At 53.4% G+C, this 18,370-nt stretch overlaps 1 protein-coding gene across 4 annotated transcripts in view; it reads right to left on the bottom strand.

The window, feature by feature from the left end:
• The window catches only part of Numb (NUMB endocytic adaptor protein), a 99,784-nt gene that overhangs the window by 36,459 nt on the left and 44,955 nt on the right, over positions 1-18,370 (bottom strand). Inside the window, exon 1 of one of the 4 annotated variants that reach the window (XR_013318138.1) lies at positions 10,882-11,883. The exons of 2 other annotated variants lie outside the window; for them this stretch is intronic. Coding sequence is in view for 1 of the 2 variants with exons in the window: in XM_077680525.1 (XP_077536651.1) it covers positions 10,882-11,005 (124 nt within the window). In the remaining variant the exon portion in view is untranslated. Of the gene's footprint in view, positions 1-10,881; positions 11,886-18,370 lie in introns of those variants that run through there. One more of the 4 variants, XM_077680525.1, reaches the window with a different exon arrangement.

Here is an 18,370-nt window from a genome sequence, read left to right as displayed (position 1 = left end):
AGGGCAACCCAGACGCTTTCCGAAAACAGAAGAAAATGTCCCTTCCTTCCTCCTTCCCCGATCGCGCGGACTGCGGCGGCCGCCGCGACGGGAGACAAAGGAAGCGTCCCTGGAAAGGCCCCCACTCCCCCCGCAACAGGCAGCGGTGCCGCTCGGAAGGGTCCCCTACAAAAGGAAGCATTCTTCGACAATCCGGCGTCGAACAAGAAAAAAAGCAAAAGGCCCCACCGGCGACTGCGAGAGCCGCCTGGGGCGGCCAATCAGAGTGCTGTATTACCGAAATCAGTTTGTTTGTTTCCTTTCGCTCCTTGTTCTATCCCCTCTCCCACCGAGTTGACGGCGAAACAACAGTCTTCACCATTTACGTCGACTCCCTGTAAAAAATCACGGTCACTTGGCCGTAAAAGTGACGGCCAGTTTTTACAGTGATGGATTAACTTTGACCACCGGGCAGGTCTTTATACCGTGCGCCGAAATCTCGCACACACGGGCGTTTTCGCCTTTCGCCTCCACCGGAAAAGCGGCCGCCGCGGCCGGGAATCGAACCCGCGTCCTCGTGCTCAGCAGCGTAACGCCACTGCTCCACCGCGGCGGGTGCGAAACTCGAAGGAACCGCCTGTACGACGAGCGCGCAGACATGGTTTCACGAATACGCACTTACTCGCCTGTTTCGCTTCTTTTCGCGCGCACCCTATAACCTTCAACTTCGCCCTTTTATTTCTTTCAACACTACACTAATCAGACATGTTTTCTGGAGCTGCGCGCGGCGCCGGGAAACGTAGAACTTGTTTAAATTCAAATTCCCCACGGCGTAGGAACGTTCGTCTGCTCCTCCGGAAACAAACGGAAACGAACTGAATGAGCAGCCCACGCGGAGAATTCTCCGCGGCCGACATTCAGACGAGCCCCGAAATTTTGTTTACCAGCGCGAGGCCCCTACGCATATAGTTTCTCGCGTAAGCACTGTATATTGGACACTACCGCACCTGGGAATAAGAAAAAAAAAAAAATAACCTGAACGTGTTTGTTCTCCGCGCACGCGCACACCCCGGATTCGATTTCGGCGTGTTTTTTGCCTGTGTACGTTTTCCCTGCAAACGCGCGCCGCGTAAAGCGATTTCGAGAAACAGAGCGCGCAAACAACAGCTGAAATTTCCTCCGAGACGGCGTGTTCTCATTTTTTTTTTTTGCCTCCTCAAAGAAAACGCAGGATGAGGACAAACATTGAGAAAGAGAGAGAGAGAGAGAGAGAGAGAGAGAGAGAGAGAGAGAGAGAGAGAGAGAGAGAGAGAGAGAGAGAGAGAGAGAGAGAGAGAGAGAAGCAAGCCAAGGTCTGGGCCGTACACCAACGCATAGAATATCCTCTTTATTTCCCAGGAGGGGATGAAACGGGCTTCGCGACTACTATATTTCGCAAGATAGGCGGAAGCGACGAAACGACGCATTCTTGCGCGACCTCTAATGCTGAGTTGCGCGTTTAAAAGCGCTGTGCGTAAAAAATAGAGAGCGCGGCGGGCACTCGCCAACTGAACCTTTTTAAAGACGCATTACCGGCTCGCCTACCTAAGCCATCGTTGTGAAACAAACGAGGCTCGCGCGTCGCGCACTTGGAACGAGTCTGCGATAATAAGACGGCCCCACACTTGGAATTCGCGTCTTCTCTCCAATTCGCAGTTTTGTTTCCACTAAGCAAAGGCGGCGAGTTACGCACCGAATCGTCCCATGCGACCTTGACGTAGCAGCCCCCACCCCTCGGAGATAGAGGCAAACCGGGAGTTTTGCCGCAAGTGCGTGCGAGTAAGGTGTTCTTGCGGCCCTACCGCGGCGCCAACGGCGACCCATCCGAGTGCCATATAACCTTTCTCCGAGACCCGATCGGCCCACGACCAACTTCAGATGCGCCTTTGAATCCCAGGAAACCTAACCACCGCTTCACACGCGATCAATTAACGACGGGAGGGAATAGCTCTTACGCATTCACCGGAGCGATCGTTGGGAGGACTACACGCGAGCAGTCTGACACAACGACGGGTGGCAGCAACAGCGAGGAAGTGTAATCCTTTTACAATACTGCCAGACGGGTGCGGCCCGCAGCAATGCTTTACGGCTTCCACCGCGCACATACCCTGCCGTCGTCACGCCATCGTGCGCACCAGACCGCAGAGGCGGGGTGAAAATGTCGTCCTCGAACGAGAAGGAAAAAAAAAGACAGTCGTGATGCAAAGCACCTTCGCACGCCGAGACAGCGTCATGCCGACGGACTGCAGCAGTATATCGCACGGTATCGATCCGGTCACGACGATCGCCGTGCGGCGGCGGCGACGGGTCAAAAGCGTGCGCTCGCGCCGCTGAAGAACAAACAACGAGGGGCCGAGACCACGCAGCGTTGTGCAAGCCGAGAATCGGCGCCATTTCTTCACAGGGGAAAGGTTTAAGTGCTCCATTGTGCACGAAAAACCGGCGTTGCAGTAGTTGTCCGGTAACACAGAAAATGGCCGCCACTGCAAAGACAGTTCGTACGGGAATCGAACAACGCGAATTACGCGAGTCTCCAGAGTGGAAGGCGAGTGCGTTCATATCGCGCTGCCTCGGCTAGTTGCCGCGGGCGGGGGAAGAAGTTAGACCAGTGCGCGCCGCGGCTCGAGTGAACGCGACGGCACGTGCGTACACCAGACGCGCTGAACCCCGATTCTACCCGCAGTATAACGTACTATTTAGTACCAAAGGTTGCTTCTCCGCAAGAAGACACTGCGTGCAGGGGGTGCACCCTTTACAGGCCGCTTGCTTCGTTGTACTGGCGTCACTTCCGTGACGGATATGACGTCAGCACTTTCGTGTTTAAAAAAAAAGAAAATGGAACGTAAAGTGTCGCCAGCCTGGCTGTTTGTCGGAGGTAACTCGCGCCTAAAGGCGAACAGGAGGAACCGAAGAATGAGATGGAAATACGATGTAGCGGTAAAGGAGTCGACAAGCACCGCTAGGCCACGGCCACTCGATGGAGACCTTGTTTCCATCGAGCGGCCGTGGCTAGGCTTCCCGCCTACAAGGCACGAAAGTGGACACACAAGTACACCGAAGATTTTTTTTTCTTTTCTGCGCACTCGGCGCTGCTGCTTGTTCCTGGGGGCTGTAACAAGGAGGTTCACTTCGGTACACCCTTTTATTAATATGTGCAAGAAGTCCGCAATTGATGTGGGAGGGAGGGGAGAGGGGTCCTGAAACGGGATATGTGCCGTTGCGCGGGGGCCCACCCACCAAGAGGATACACGGGCGCTTGAAGTGAGCGGCGCCCGCTCGCTCGCTTCACGGCGGTCAGGGCTGCACTGCGGAAGGTTGGCGCGAAATGCGGCTCGGTGCCACATGGCGCACAAAATCGGCGCGCTGCAGCGCACGGGCGCGTCGGTGTACGTATAGACGACGGAGGATGAAATTTTCGCCGATCGTGTTTGGGCGCTTGGATTATCATTAAGACAATCGTTCTGTGCCGAGCTCTACGACGGATCACTTCGATCACGCAGTGAAGGAAGTCATTTTGGGGTTCGAAGGTGAACGGAACTTTTAAAAACAAAGAAAGGGCCGCGGAAAAGAGTGCCGTTTCGTAGCAGCCCCAATAGGTCCTTCGTAGAGTGGGCTAGGCATTACCTAAGAGTGTAGGAAGGCTGTTATAAAGGAGAGCCGACACGGTCATGTTCAGTAAAGCGAACAGTGAACGCTAAAGCAACGACGAAGCGTTCGTAGTCACGGCTAAGCGGTCACTGCTAAGCAATACAGTACCAGGGTGATAGGCTTTGTCGACTTGGTGCCTGGCACACGGCCAGAGAAACGCACCCGCTGCCTATGTAGAGGACCAGGTTGCGTCACCTACGGAGCGGAGAGGAGACCCGAGGGAGAAGGCGAAGTCGGGTAACGAGATCTAAAAGCCACAGGGCTAAAGTTGTGGAAGACGTAGAGAACTTTGCGGACTAATTCTACGCGGATGCGAGTGCAGCGGTGAGTGGTGCTCCGAGAGATGAGGGCACCACATCTCAGGTCACTAGTGCACAACTTGACACTGCCAGTGGGGACGCGAAGGGAAGCCTGGAGGTATATACGCGGCAGTGGTGCCGCCATCCGCTCGGAAGCCCGTCTCTTCAATGTTGAAGAAGGAAACGGGAAAACCTACTGCTGAATTCGCCCGTTAGAGCAAGAATGTCCCCTACGAGATCAAAAAGCAGACGGCAATTACAATTAAACTTACCCGCCCCAATTCCAATTTAATCTCAGTTTACTGTTCCCAATCGCAATGTGCACGCTGTTATCATTCACTTTCGTTAGTTCGAACTTTCATCAACTGGAACTAGGACGGCATATACAGTGACGGCATACGGTATACAGTGACGGCATACGGTACGGGAAAAAGTTGGTTAATTACAACCACGACGTGAACCCTGCGGTCGTAATTAACCAGCTTTTACTGTATACAAAACTCATAAGCTCAGTGGCCCGCCAGTGATAGTCCCGTCAAAAGTATTGCGAGCCCTGAATGAAATCATCCTCCCCCTTTTTCATTTATATAGGCGCACTCCGGGTAGTATCATTCAAAATTCGAACGTGTGTGTGTATATCATATATATATATATATATATATATATATATATATATATATATATATATATATATATGCCCGAGACAACCTCTATTTGCTCTTCAAATAGACCAGAGAAGCTTCCTAAAATGATGGGCTTACCACTGCATCGTTTTGGAGAGTTCGCACTTTATACGAGCCTGCGCAAACAACCTTAAAACATTGCGCACGTTTTACCGCACCAATAATACCGATTGGCAGACAGCTCTTCCGACAATTTTCCCCGAACACTTTGCCCGGAAAGCTCGCCTCTGAACGCGCCCGCCGGAAACCGTTTCCTTTGATCTCCCTTCGTAAACACAATTTCCGCATATAGACGAGCACTGCACTCAAAGCAGCCTTCGGCCAGCCACGAAAGTGTGTTCGTTCTTCCAGCAGCGCTTGTACCGGGGCCTCTCCCGCCTGGACCGAGCCTGCAGTTGTTCAAACATGAATCGAACTCGCTGAGACGCTTTGAAAACACGCCACTTCAAACGAGCTATTCCCTACATCGCCTACTGGCAAGACAGACCTGTTCATGCGGGAAATTTGACAAATAATAAGAGCAGTTTTCTTATCCTTGCTGATGGGAACGAATCATTTCGTATCAAGTGTGAAAGCTGTCAAAGCTCTCCCCTCTCTTTCTTTCAGAGAGAGAAATATATATATATATATATATATATATATATATATATATATATATATATATATATATATATATATATATATATATATATATATATATATATATATATTTATATATATATATATAGAGAGAGAGAGAGAGAGTAACGTGCAGAAAAGCCACACGCTCGTAACGATACCCCCGCATTTCTAGTTTTGTTTTTGTCCGAACGGGACCGTACTAGACGGGCGAGCGCATTTACAACGCTTTTTGGCAGTGGGGCACACTTACGAATGCACGATTAACTTGGAGATAGAGAAAGGCAGCGTTTTTTAATTTCGTAAAATTCTGTAATACGCTCCCGGGAGTGCCCGCAGGTAAACGACTCGGGCGATCGATTCCCAGCCATAGGCCGTCAACCAAGACAGGAAACGCACCCAGCAGAAACGAAGGTGGCGAAGTGCAGAAGAAAGACAAAGACGTCGCCTCATCTCCCAGACGGGAAGAGCAGCGTTTATGAGGGTTGCCGCCGTCACGAGTCCCGTATCAGTGCCACCACGGTGCATACATATATACGAGTGCCCGCTGCACACACACCACAACGCGGAAGACAGTCTCGCCGGCGTAGACACAAACTCAACCAACGAGGCACGCACGCACAGGACGCGTCACGCAGACAGACGGCCGCCCGAGAAAGTAAACGGGGAAAGATGGCGCCGGTAGGTAGGTGTAGAAACGGAAAGTGCAACCAAAGAACAACAACGTCCAGGAGAAAGTCGGCCGTCGAGTAGGGTAGGAGGGGGGTGGAACAAAGACGACCCCTGTCACCGCGGGCTCAGTTTTTGCGCGAGTGGCCCCCTGGGGTGACAGGTCCCGAGCCCACGGCAGCAGCAGCAGATATCGCACACGGAAGAGGAGAGAAGGGGAGGGTGCGGACTTCCGGTCTCGCCGTTTTCGCTTCCTCGGCGGAAGAAGATTGGGAGCGCCGGAAAAGAGTGAAGCGGGGCGCGGAATACAATAGCCACACGAAAACCAGAAACGTTGCGGGGCAAATGGAGGCGCTCACGAGTCCCCGTCTCTCGTCTGGATCTTTATTTTTCTCGTCTTTGATACGAGGTTGACGGGTCGCGCGCACACACACGGGCTACGGAGTCATACGCCTGTCGTCGCAGAACATGTCTGGCGAACGATTACGATTACGGCAGCGTAGAAGAGTAAAAAAAAAGTGCACGCCAGCACTGCGAGCGTGACGACGGCCCCGTCGCCCGCGGAGTTTGACGTGGCCGCCGTAATGGTGGCCGGCGTTTCGGATGCGATGATCGTGCACAAAACGTCCGTCGGCCCCTTTTTGCTCTAAGGCCCAGCCCACTCTTTCAGAGCAGCGCCCGAATGGCGGCGCCCGTTCTGTCGGGGACGGACGGGGTTCACTGCACCGTAGCACGGGGTTCGGAGAAACGTTTATCGAAAGCGCAAGTTGTTGTTGTTGTATAAAATGTTTCATTGTAAAAGGAAGCCACGTTGGCTTTTAAAGGTGAGAGCGGGAGGTGAAGGAAAATGGAATTGCAGCTCCTGCGAGGCCCGTCTCGTTGGCCAAGGCGAAGTGGGATTATCTGCGTACAGATTACAGAAACGCCGGTCTCAGTGGCTACTCGGGCCTGACGAGATAAGTTTGAACGGACCGCCTTCAGCAGCAAGAAGTTGTTGAACGCACTTTATCTGCTTTGGCAGGACATCAAAGCAAGTCAATGCATTCGTCCGCCGTCATAAAATGTCAACACCACCAAACGACCAGCTGCGCTTCTCCTGAAACTTGAAAATTTAATTCAGAGAGACAGTCGGGACTACTTAAGCAGGTTATGTGAGAAAACACGTGCGCGCTGGCAGGTATGCCGCCGACGTCGCAGCTAACGGAATCGGCAATATGCGCCTCTAGTGTCACTAATAAGTGACACTATGCGCCTCTGAGGGCAGCTGTCATCGCCAAGGGTTCACTGAACTTCCACATTAGGTCGCGGAATCTTTACACGTGGTTTGCCGCCGCCGGTAGAACATTCCCGCGAGGTCGTACTCGCTAGGCGAGGCACTAGCAATGGAGAGAGACAGAGAGAGAGAGAGAGAGAGAGAGAGAGAGAGAGAGAGAGAGAGAGAGAGAGAGAGAGAGAGAGAGAGAGAGAGAGAGAGAGAGAGAGAGAGAGAGAGAGAGAGAGAGAGGAACAATCTTTAATGAGTCTGGCGATGCCAGCCGAGCTAAGCCGCCCGGCTTGCTACGCCAGATGAAAGCGGTGACAATGATGATTGGAATGATAAAGAGGAACACGCATGATTTTAACTATTTACAAAGTCTTTGATCAAGGCTTGTGTTTTTTAGATAGGTTAATAAGGCTTTTGTAGCACGACCGGCACGCTTTGAAGAATTCCAACCACCTTACATGTCCCTCTGTTATAGTCTTATACGGGGAGAGGCCGGCCAAGAGACACTGCGAGACACTCTTTGCGAACGAAATCGCGCACAGTCACAGATTAGGTGTTTCAGATCTTCACGCACATCGCACTCTGGGCACAGTGGCGAGGTGGACTGGTTGATTTTGTAACAGTAGTACGGCGTGTAGGCGACGTTCAACCGCATACGATGGAGTACTGAAGCCATGGCTCACTCTAAAAAGCCTTCCCGCAGAGCCCAAGCGAAGAACAGCGCTTGGCCGAACATGCCTATGAAGAGAGAGAGAGACCGGATGCGGACGACAAGCAGACGACCTTTTTCATTCATCCAAGCATCCACGCACCAACCAACCGCCCCCACAACGCTCGCGCCGGCGGCGGCGGTCGCACGTTGCGCCACAACCCTCCCTCGAGCGGAGTCAAGGGGGAGAGGGGGGTTTATTCAATGCCATAGACCTCCTTCCGCGTATCTATCTATCTTCGACGACTCGCACCCCGGAAGCGTGGACTTGGTGTTTTGTTTTCTTCACACGCTCGGCCGCCGATTGTTTTACGGTGATGGGAAGAAGAGGCCGCCGCGCGGGAATAATGTATTCCAAGGCGTGACCTTTCCGGCCCTGCCACAGCTGGCAGGCATTCATTACACCAGCACACGACCACAACAGCAGCGACCCCGAGCGGAAAGAGTCAAGCGCCTGTTCGCCGAAGGTCGACCGAGAAGTGGACGACGAAATGGAACGTTCTTGCGCGCGGCGCACGCGAGAAGGGCACTCCGATTTTCCGCCCAACCGAGCTTGCTACAAAAACGAAGGGCGAAGAGGACAGACTGACACGGGAGCTTCTGTAGCACGACGGGAGAAAATGTAAAAGGGGCCCTGAAACACGAAATACAACTTCCTTCAATTTGAAAGAAGTAGCCTTCGGTAACCACTCCTAGCTCCACTGTAGCCACGAAAGACGTTTTTCTTTTCGCCACAGCTTCGCCTTAATACTTCCATTATTATTTCGATGTTTGGGATGACACTGGCGTCATCGTGATCGTGACAAAGCAGTCTCCTCAATGACCCAAAACTTGTCTTTTGCCCTCATGGTCCTTTGAAAGGGAAAAGCGCACCCAGGAACGCCACTCCCCTCGTCCCATAATCCAAGCCAAACTACTGACATCAGCTACAACGTTTTGGGGCTAAATTTAGCGGATTCAGACGGCATGCGTCACACCTGCGCGTGAGCAAATTATCAATGCCGAAATGCTTGAAAATAAAAATGTTGCAGCGAAGGCTCACGCAACGTTAAACCTTGAATTCAAATTTAACGTGCGCTGCATTCTCGGAAGAGCACGTAAAATTTTAATTCAATACTATAGCGACTAGCCCCTTAAAACCCTTTGTTAACATTAAACCACGCTGCAAACCACTGTCACGTCACCAGTGCGCGTGGTTCTGCAACTATGACTTCCTCTACTCAAGTAAGGGAAAGCATTGATCGCACAATGCAGTCACACCTGAAGGACTAATTTACTTCGCTCAACTTGTAAACTCACTCAAAAGATTTCCCTCTCTTTCGCGGTCTTGACGTTCTTCGACGGCCCGAATTACGTCACTGAGGCCATGTAGCGGCTGTTGGCCGGTTTCCCTTCAAGCAGAAAGGAAAGGCGGATCTGGTGCGACGAGCAAATCGCGCAGTGCCGCTCCGTGCTGGCGATAACTGTAGCTTTCGCAGTGCTTCCAGACACGAAGGAAAGAGTGACAGCCCTTATCGAAAGCGCTGCAGGGTCCCTTTCATTTAGGTAGCGCTTTTCTTCCGTTCTATCGGCTGATGTTTGCCTTCACAAAGGAAAACAAAATACCGCGTGGTAAGGAAACAGTGACAAACAACAAAAAACGCACGATCCGCCACTATCTCTGGGTGCATCCATGCGGCGCGCAAAAAACCCACACCGGAACTGGGTATCAGCCAAGAACTAGCTCAACCCGGGCAACCCGAGCCGTTCGGGAGTTACGTCACTGACTGGCGCGGCTGACTCGTCCGTTACCCGATGCCTGTTTTTTCCGCAAGGTACGGGTGCTGGCATTCGACAGAGACAAGCTTGGCGCAGCGGTCGCAGCACACGCGCGCCAGTGACGACCAATTAAAGCTCTAATGGCGGTCAATTTTGGCAGGACTCTACAGACCGCGGTGGCCCCGGCAGCCCGAGTACGGATATTAGGCCGCTTACAGACTACAACATGCAGCAAACCATCGTTATAACGATGTCTCTTTATTGCAAACCTTTCACGGTCTTCACGCCAGCGCATGGCTAATGAGTTATGTCCGCTTTTAACGAACATTGGTTATAACAAAGCAATTTTATTTCCCATGAACTTCGTCGTTCGTTATGAGGAGGGCTCACTGCACATGAAATTCAATCACCAACGCGAAAATTAAAACGGATGACTCAAAATTTCACTAAACAACTCTCATTCAATGTGTCAACGGCAGCATTTTACCACTCCCAGGATAGCCCACCGGGACGGCTACCACTACGTCAAACTCGAGTGGCGCAATTGAGGAAGCTCTTTGGCAAACCAACTTCTACAATTCCGCCCAATACTACAACGCCTCTCTACCGCCTTTGGGAAGGGAGGTGCACACGCCCCCTTTCCGTCACAGCGTGGGCATCTATAGGGCTGCGTAAGGGACCAGTTGCAAGGCCCAGTGCTTGAAGCCCGAGTGTCCTCATGAACGACCTCGATGTTTCAAGGATGCGCAAGTGGTACGGAACGCACTGGCCCGTTAACCGGCTTCGGCTACCAATATAAAAACACCTGCGCCTACCTGACAGCACCGAGAACATCCCACTTTGCTACAACATTAGTTGATACAGGTCGTTTTTTTGGACGCAATGACCGAAGAAACACCGTGACCCCGATTGAGCGGCCTTTGAACCCTTCAGACACCCGGATGCCGAAAATACTTGGTCGCCATTTCATTCTCGTAAAGCTTCAACCCAGCGCCGTCTGCATGTCAGTTAAACAGCACACGAGACATCTGTGGCGGCGCCGCGTGGAACCTACCAACCTACTAAAAAAAAACAAAAAAACCGAGAGGATGCGTGTTTTTAAAGGGCGAACTGAAAGCGAGCGCGGCGGCGTGGCGTGACGCGCCAGCTGTCGCAACGGCATCCGCAGGAAAACCCACGGCGAGCGACGAACGACTACGCCAGGAGACGACTCACCGACGCGGGCTCGTCGCGCCGACATGCGCGTGGAATGCCGGCGCGGCCGCAGTTCCGGCGACCCGCCCTGGTTCGTATAACCCATGCTGCTGGGCGCCGGTCCTCGGCTCGGCTGCTGCCCCATCGTGCACGAGCGACCGCCGGAACCCAAATCACCACCACACCACCGTCTCCACCCCCGGGTGGCGGCAGTCAACAGGTTGGACGAATCTCCGCCACTCACTCCTCGAGAAGACGCCGAGGAGACGGAACACACAACAAACCAGGCGCACACGAACGAGTTACACACGAGTCACACAACAGCAGCACGCACTGACCAACAAGGACACCGTCGACGAGGGAGTAAAACAAAAAAAGAATAAGAAAACCACGGAGGCAACCGGCGAACACAGCAGCAGCAGCAGCAGACGATCGTTAGGCCTAACACCAATCCGACCTGCGCGCAGCCAGCAGCAGCCGAACGCACAGCGGGCTTCCGAGGAGGAGGTGTGTCGTCGTCCGCGGTCAAAGCACAGCGGTCGTCGTTCCGCCGTGCCACATCACGCGTCGGCGACCGTCGCCGTCATCGTTAACCAAGCGACGCAACGGCAAGCCAAAGCGACCGATGGCGGACGGGTAGCAGTATCACGTAGGCGGCTGCGGCGGCGAGCGAGGGAACTTGGCCCGTCGTCCGATGAGAATGAGGCTAGACTGGGGGAGCGAAAGCCCCGCGCAAAACCGGCCGACTTCGGAGCGGCGTCGTCGGATCACAGATGAGGCGGCGGTCGTCGTAGTCGCATCGCCGCCGTGCTGTGCGCGAAGAAACCTGCCGGACCAAACGGGAACGATTCGCGGTCGAGCCGAGAGTCGACCGTCGTCGTCCGCTGGCGACCGCTGCTGCTACGTGCGGCGGTGTCGTTCGCGCGAGCAACGAACGCGGCGGGGCGGTCTCCTCGCACGACGACTGCCGAAGATTCCCACCAACGCGCGCACGCAACCAGGAAAACAAGAATATTCAGAGGGCTTGCTCGGCAACGTCTCCGGGCCTCCCTCCTCCCTCCACTCTCGCCGGGAAAGAATACGAGGAGGGGGTGATCTCAATCTCCGCGACCGCCGCCGCCGCAAGCGGCCCAGCCGTGACGGACAGCCAGCCGGCGGCGATCAGCTGGGAAGGGGGCAGACGTAAAAGCAAAAACCGGCGCCATCAGACAATGGCCGCCGTCACCGCAAGAGACGACGAATGCATCGCGCGACGACGCGCCCGCGCTTTGAATCGAGCGCGCTGGAAGCCAGCCACCGCTTCGCTCGAAGACGGAGCGAGCCTGCGCGCACAACTGGCCGAAACGAGCGCGAGGTTTTTATCCGCCCTATATTCTCAACGCCCCCCTATACAAAGAGGCAGTGGAGCCACGTCGAAGAAAAGAACGCCGCGCGGGCGTCGGCATTGGGATCGGAGAGCATGTCAGACGAAAACACTATACGACGAAACCGAAAGCAACAACTATGCAGCGGCCGAGGAGATTCTTGAAGGCAGAAAAGCACGGGTCAGAAAACAAAAAGAACAACGACAACTCAGCAGTCGTCCTTGAGGTCTAATCACGTGGCAAACCGGGATCGCCCTCTCGCTTGCTGACGTCATTTTGGCTACAGTACTGACAGGAGGAGTGAAGGACTTCGCCGCCTGGCACGTTGCAATGGAGGAAATGAAAGTCAAAAAACAATGTTTGGAAGCCGTCCACGAAGCGCGTCGCAAGCTCGAGGAATAAAGCGGTGACGCGATGAAGCATCGTTAGCAGAGTCTGGTTACTAGCTACGATCCTTTTTTCGCTTTAAACTCGCTGTAAGTAAAAGCATTCACGGTTAACCGCAACCAACAGCTGCAATGCCTGCAACGACAAGAACCACAGAAACAACAAAGAAGCACCGTTTAATTCAACCATGCCTACTTGGCATGCCGCAGGACGAAGTACTTTATATCGAAAGTACGTAAAGTGAAAAGAAGGCTATTTATTAAGCATCATAAACTCCTCCTGTCGGTCCTAATCCGAAAGAACTCATTTTAGGCGGCTTATACCTGTGCTACACGAGCGTTTGGAAGGACATTTCAGTCGAATGGCCTTCGAAATTTCAAATGTCATTCGAACTGGAAGAAGTTCTGTCGATCTACACGACCATTCTCAAAAACAGTTGAAAGTTTCCGCGTTCGCCCGCCATGTTTTGGTGTCACCACTGCTGCCATGTTTCGTTCTTGGCGAGAATGTAATTTTAGAGTTAAAATGGGCAAAAAAGCAATTATTAGAGATCAAATTGATAACCATCTACAAGCGCGCACAAAACATGCACTAGGCAGCCAGTTTTTTTTTTGTCTTTTTTCGCACCGCCGGTGTTGAGAGTACCAAGTTACCTCGTAATCGTAGAGCGAGTGACAGAGAACGAAAACGAGTGAACCAGTGAAAAATTATGAAGATCTTGCACTTCAAACACAAAGTTTTACTCGTAAATAATTGTTTTTGTTATTACGGCTTGCAGAAACTGATCCGGAGGGTACGACCGTTCGTGTTTCAAAGGCCTTTGAGACTCTCAAAGGTCAGTTGTCGTGCTCCTTTGACTCAAATGCCGTTTTAACAAAATGCATTTGAAAACGTCGTGTAGCAGCTCAAAGGTGTCATTTGAGTCAAATGACATTCGACTCGAAGGCCTTTGAAACGCTTGTGTAGCACGGGTATTAGACTTTCTCTGCTGATCAAATTTATAGAACAGCTTTCTTTTCTGTACGCAGCCTCGCGATAATTTTGTTTTTATGCGCCGTTTAGAGCAAGGAGGCGAATTCACCGCTGCGGCGAAATGTGATAGGAATTTTCGCCGCTCTCCGTTGAAAAAAAAAAAAAAAAATCAAATTAGGCTCAACGAATGTGTGCTGCTTCCGTGGGCGTTGTCACCAGAGGGGGCATCGCGGGAGTCTTCGCCCCTCCTTGACTTATTCTGAGGCACACCCTTCCCTCCATATTTTTTCCTTTTTCTTTTTCCGGGTGCAGGCGAGTTATTATACAGCGCTGCTGTATAACTGTTTTGTGATTGGCTCCTCGATCTTTCCTCCGGAGCAAAAAATTGCGGCGTGGTGACAGCGTTACCACTTGTCTTTTTTGGGCGAAGAAGTTTATACGACCAGAGTTCCGAGTATTTTTGCAATCTGAGAAGAAAAACTCCCACGGCTCAACGTATTCTTAAAGCAGGAGGCGGGAGTTAAATTTCGTCTCTCCATCTTCTTGGCGAACTGATGGAGACGAAATAGTGATGTTCTTTTGATGTGCGAGCCGAGAGGACGATCTCGACTCGCTCCGATGACCGACGACCGATGCTTGGAGCGGGTGAGGGATGAGGACTGCCTTCCTTGCTGGATATTAGGTTTAGTTACATTATTTACAAAACTCCAACTTTACATCAGGTCAGAGTGACGGTTACATTGTCACTCTGACAGCAGCAGCCTGTTCGGCCGAGATCTATCTGAACTAGATCCCCTCTCGACCGACCCTCGACAAAACCCAACACTCCGGTTTTGATAGCAAAAACCCCGCCTCCAAAAAGGGGGCGTTCAAGAAAGAGAGAAAAACCTTTCAAAACAAATTAATAGAAACCCTTGATTGGCCACAGTAACCAGCCAATCACACACATGTCCTCACCTGCGGTCACGTGACCTAACCCTCTCTCTTACATACTCATAGTGCGTTTCCTACGCACGCTGTTGCACTCGGCCAGAAAATACAGGCCATCTGCGGCCTAAAGTGAACCATCCATTACGTTCAGCGTGCGGCATCTGCACAAACAACAGCCAAGCCGAGGGCCCGGAGCGGTCCTCGCGCGGCTGACCTCCCTCCGCGCGGCGCCTCCCGCGACGCCCGCGTCGCGGGACAATGAGGGTTGCTAATTCCCTCCCAGACGAAGGGCGCCGCCGCCTGCCGCCGCCTGCCGCCAGTGCCACCGGAAGACGCGCTTCAGGCCCACTCGGTGGTCTCCGAGGCGATTGACCCTTCAACGACCAACGCCGCCGCCGGAGTCGAAGATTTTCCAAACTTACACCGCGCGCGCTTTCAACACTAAGAGATACGATCATCTGGCCTCTCGTCAGCTTGTTATGCCGAATGACCCTGCCAACTTCGACGCGACAGAGGTACTCAGGCTAATCGCCCCCATCCTTTGACACACAAAAGGACGGGCACAACAGCTCTCCGCGGCTCCGAACTTGGCGTCCGTGCGGCTACATGAAAGGGACACGGGAAAGTAGCTACCAGCGGAGGCGACGCCAATACATGGGCCACCGGCGGCCTTCATTAATTACATGCGGAGGCCGAACTTAACACCTCCGCACTAAGAATGTTGTCCGTACACTAGCTGTACGTACAACATTAACTCTCCTGCAAGTTATGTCTTACGGCAGAGCCAGAACTAAAAAAACACTCAAGCCGTTACGCGAGTACAATACAAAGTACAATACAGTACAACAATACAAAATTAACCCGGTACGCACCAACCCAACCAGCAAAAAGCGCCGGCCAACTGCACCAAAAACGGATACAACACGGCATACTCAGTGCCCTGGCCTAGCCATGGCTTGCGCAACATCAAACAATAAACGAAAGCGCTCAGCTACAAGGCCCGTTAGAACAAACTCGCGGCACCCTCTACCATTAAAGGCAACAAACCCCACGAAGGGTATACATGTTTAAACTTGACAACTGAATGAATGACACCATCCATTCTTAGACGTTAAGCGCATGCATGAACATTCTTTCAATCTAAGGAAAGGAAAAAAAAACCACCCGAACAAACCCAAACGTACCAAACGAGGCCACTCCTGTACCAATAACAAAACGTTAAAAGAAAGTTCTCTTCACGCACTCGCGGACGCCGGTTCTTTCGGGATGCGCCACAGATTGTTCGTCCCTGTTGTGGTTCACCTGCTGTCCACATTCGATGTACTGAAAGTTCATTTTTCAGTACTTCAAACACTAGTTCGCACACAAGCGCCACAAGTGGGCCCTACTTGCACATTCCATGGCCCACCATGACCACATGCCAACGAGCGCAAGTAAAGAAAGGCACTCGCCATTGTACCCAGAGGTAAACTCCCTACCGTGCTGTAACAGCGGCTCTAGTCCTCAAGAAGACAGTTAAACCCGCGAAGCTGCGCTACTCGTAAATCACGCGCCTTACGACAGCTGAACACAACCAACACATGCACAAAAAAAAAAACTAAGAACAAGGGGGAGAACTACAGTACAGGGACAACTAAGAATAACGCTCGTCGGAGCGAACCCTACACATAACAAAACAGCAGAAAAAAAAAAACGCAAAACGCCAACCACTAAGTGTGCAGCAAACAACACTGAACCGTCCCTGTCTCGCACTGCACACTATTCAGCGCTAACGCCCCCTTCCGCGGCGGCACACACCGACCGTCGCACGGAAGCTGATTCCGTGTTGTGCGCCACCAGCTGATCCTACACGAACCCTGGTTCGGCTCGTGGTGTCCTGTGCTCCCGGGAGAGAAGGAACACCCTACTCGGCGGTAGCGCGTACGACGATGTCGCACCTGCGCCGCCGCACCTGCCGCCGCCTTCCGCGTTCTCGGGCGTGTCGGAATCGACCTACGCTCAAGACGCCGCGGACCCCCTGCGCATTCATGCTTCGCGCACGGAAGCTCCACAATTAGGCGCGCCGATCCGCTGCCCTCACCTGACGGCTGTGCTACCTCTGCACCTCCCTGCGCGGCCACGGCAACATTGCCCGCCGCCACAGAAAGAATCGCTGCAGCTAAGACATTTGTCTCACGCGATTCCAAGATCTCATCTGCAACAGTGGGAACGCCAACGTGTTGCCCAACAACTGGGGTGGCTTCGGCCACCTCCACGACATTTCCACTCTCCTTCTCCCGTGGCGCTCGAAGCGCCCACGAGGGAACAAACACCGTGAAAAGATTGGCGTCCTCTTCGAGTTCGCCGATCCTGCGGAGCTTCGCTTTCTCGTAAGCGATCTCCGCCCTCCCTTGGGCTAGTTGAGCACTGAGCTCCTCAGCCGTCCACACGGACGGGCTATCCGCGCCCCGGCTACCCGCTAGCCTAGCTTTTTCCAACGCGTGCTGGGCATTTTTGAGAGCTAATTCAGCTCTCAACTCCTCAATCTCGAGCACAATGGCACTAACCTTTCGGTCGGTGCCGCGACATCCCGTTAGCATAGTGGCCATGGTGAACCCGGAGAAAACAAATCAGGGCCCACCTGTGCTCGCTCCGGGTTCGGTCGGGTCGCAGTGTCGCTGATGCAGCAGCTAGTGGACCCGATGCGCCGCTCTCGCCGCTGGGATGAGGCCGTGCTCCTTGGGCCAGAGCCCACGAGGCCTCCCGCTGAGGTGTCGCCCCGTTCAACCGCGGCTTACGCCGCCCTGGGCCAGAGCCCACGAGGCCTCCCGCTGAGGTGTCGCCCCGTTGAACCGCGGCTTTCGCCGCCCTGGGCCAGAGCCCACGAGGCCTCCCGCTGAGGTGTCGCCCCGTTGAACCGCGGCTTACGCCGCCCTGGGCCAGAGCCCACGAGGCCTCCCGCTGAGGTGTCGCCCCGTTGAACCGCGGCTTTCGCCGCCCTGGGCCAGAGCCCACGAGGCCTCCCGCTGAGGTGTCGCCCCGTTGAACCGCGGCTTACGCCGCCCTGGGCCGGAGCCCGCGAGGCCTCCCACTGAGGTGTCGCCCCGTTGCCGTTGAATCGCGGCTGCTGCCGCACTGAGCCGGAACTCACGAGGCCTCCCGCTGAGGTGTCGCCCCGTCGATGCTTGGAGTCTGGCTCGTCGTTGGTCGGAGCCGAACCTTGCGTTGAAGGAGTCTCTCCGCAATGCCCCACCAGCTCCAGCCCATGGTCGTGGTCATCCTGTCGACTGCGCCAGTTAAATTTCGTCTCTCCATCTTCTTGGCGAACTGATGGAGACGAAATAGTGATGTTCTTTTGATGTGCGAGCCGAGAGGACGATCTCGACTCGCTCCGATGACCGACGACCGATGCTTGGAGCGGGTGAGGGATGAGGACTGCCTTCCTTGCTGGATATTAGGTTTAGTTACATTATTTACAAAACTCCAACTTTACATCAGGTCAGAGTGACGGTTACATTGTCACTCTGACAGCAGCAGCCTGTTCGGCCGAGATCTATCTGAACTAGATCCCCTCTCGACCGACCCTCGACAAAACCCAACACTCCGGTTTTGATAGCAAAAACCCCGCCTCCAAAAAGGGGCGTTCAAGAAAGAGAGAAAAACCTTTCAAAACAAATTAATAGAAACCCTTGATTGGCCACAGTAACCAGCCAATCACACACATGTCCTCACCTGCGGTCACGTGACCTAACCCTCTCTCTTACATACTCATAGTGCGTTTCCTACGCACGCTGTTGCACTCGGCCAGAAAATACAGGCCATCTGCGGCCTAAAGTGAACCATCCATTACGTTCAGCGTGCGGCATCTGCACAAACAA

Source organism: Haemaphysalis longicornis, unplaced genomic scaffold, assembly GCF_048455015.1.
Source record: "Haemaphysalis longicornis isolate Haplotype H1 unplaced genomic scaffold, Haemaphysalis longicornis Haplotype H1 scaffold_8, whole genome shotgun sequence".
NCBI lineage: Eukaryota > Metazoa > Arthropoda > Arachnida > Ixodida > Ixodidae > Haemaphysalis > Haemaphysalis longicornis.
The sequence above is the reverse complement of the archived record's forward strand: the minus strand, read 5'-3'. Positions and strand labels throughout refer to the sequence as shown.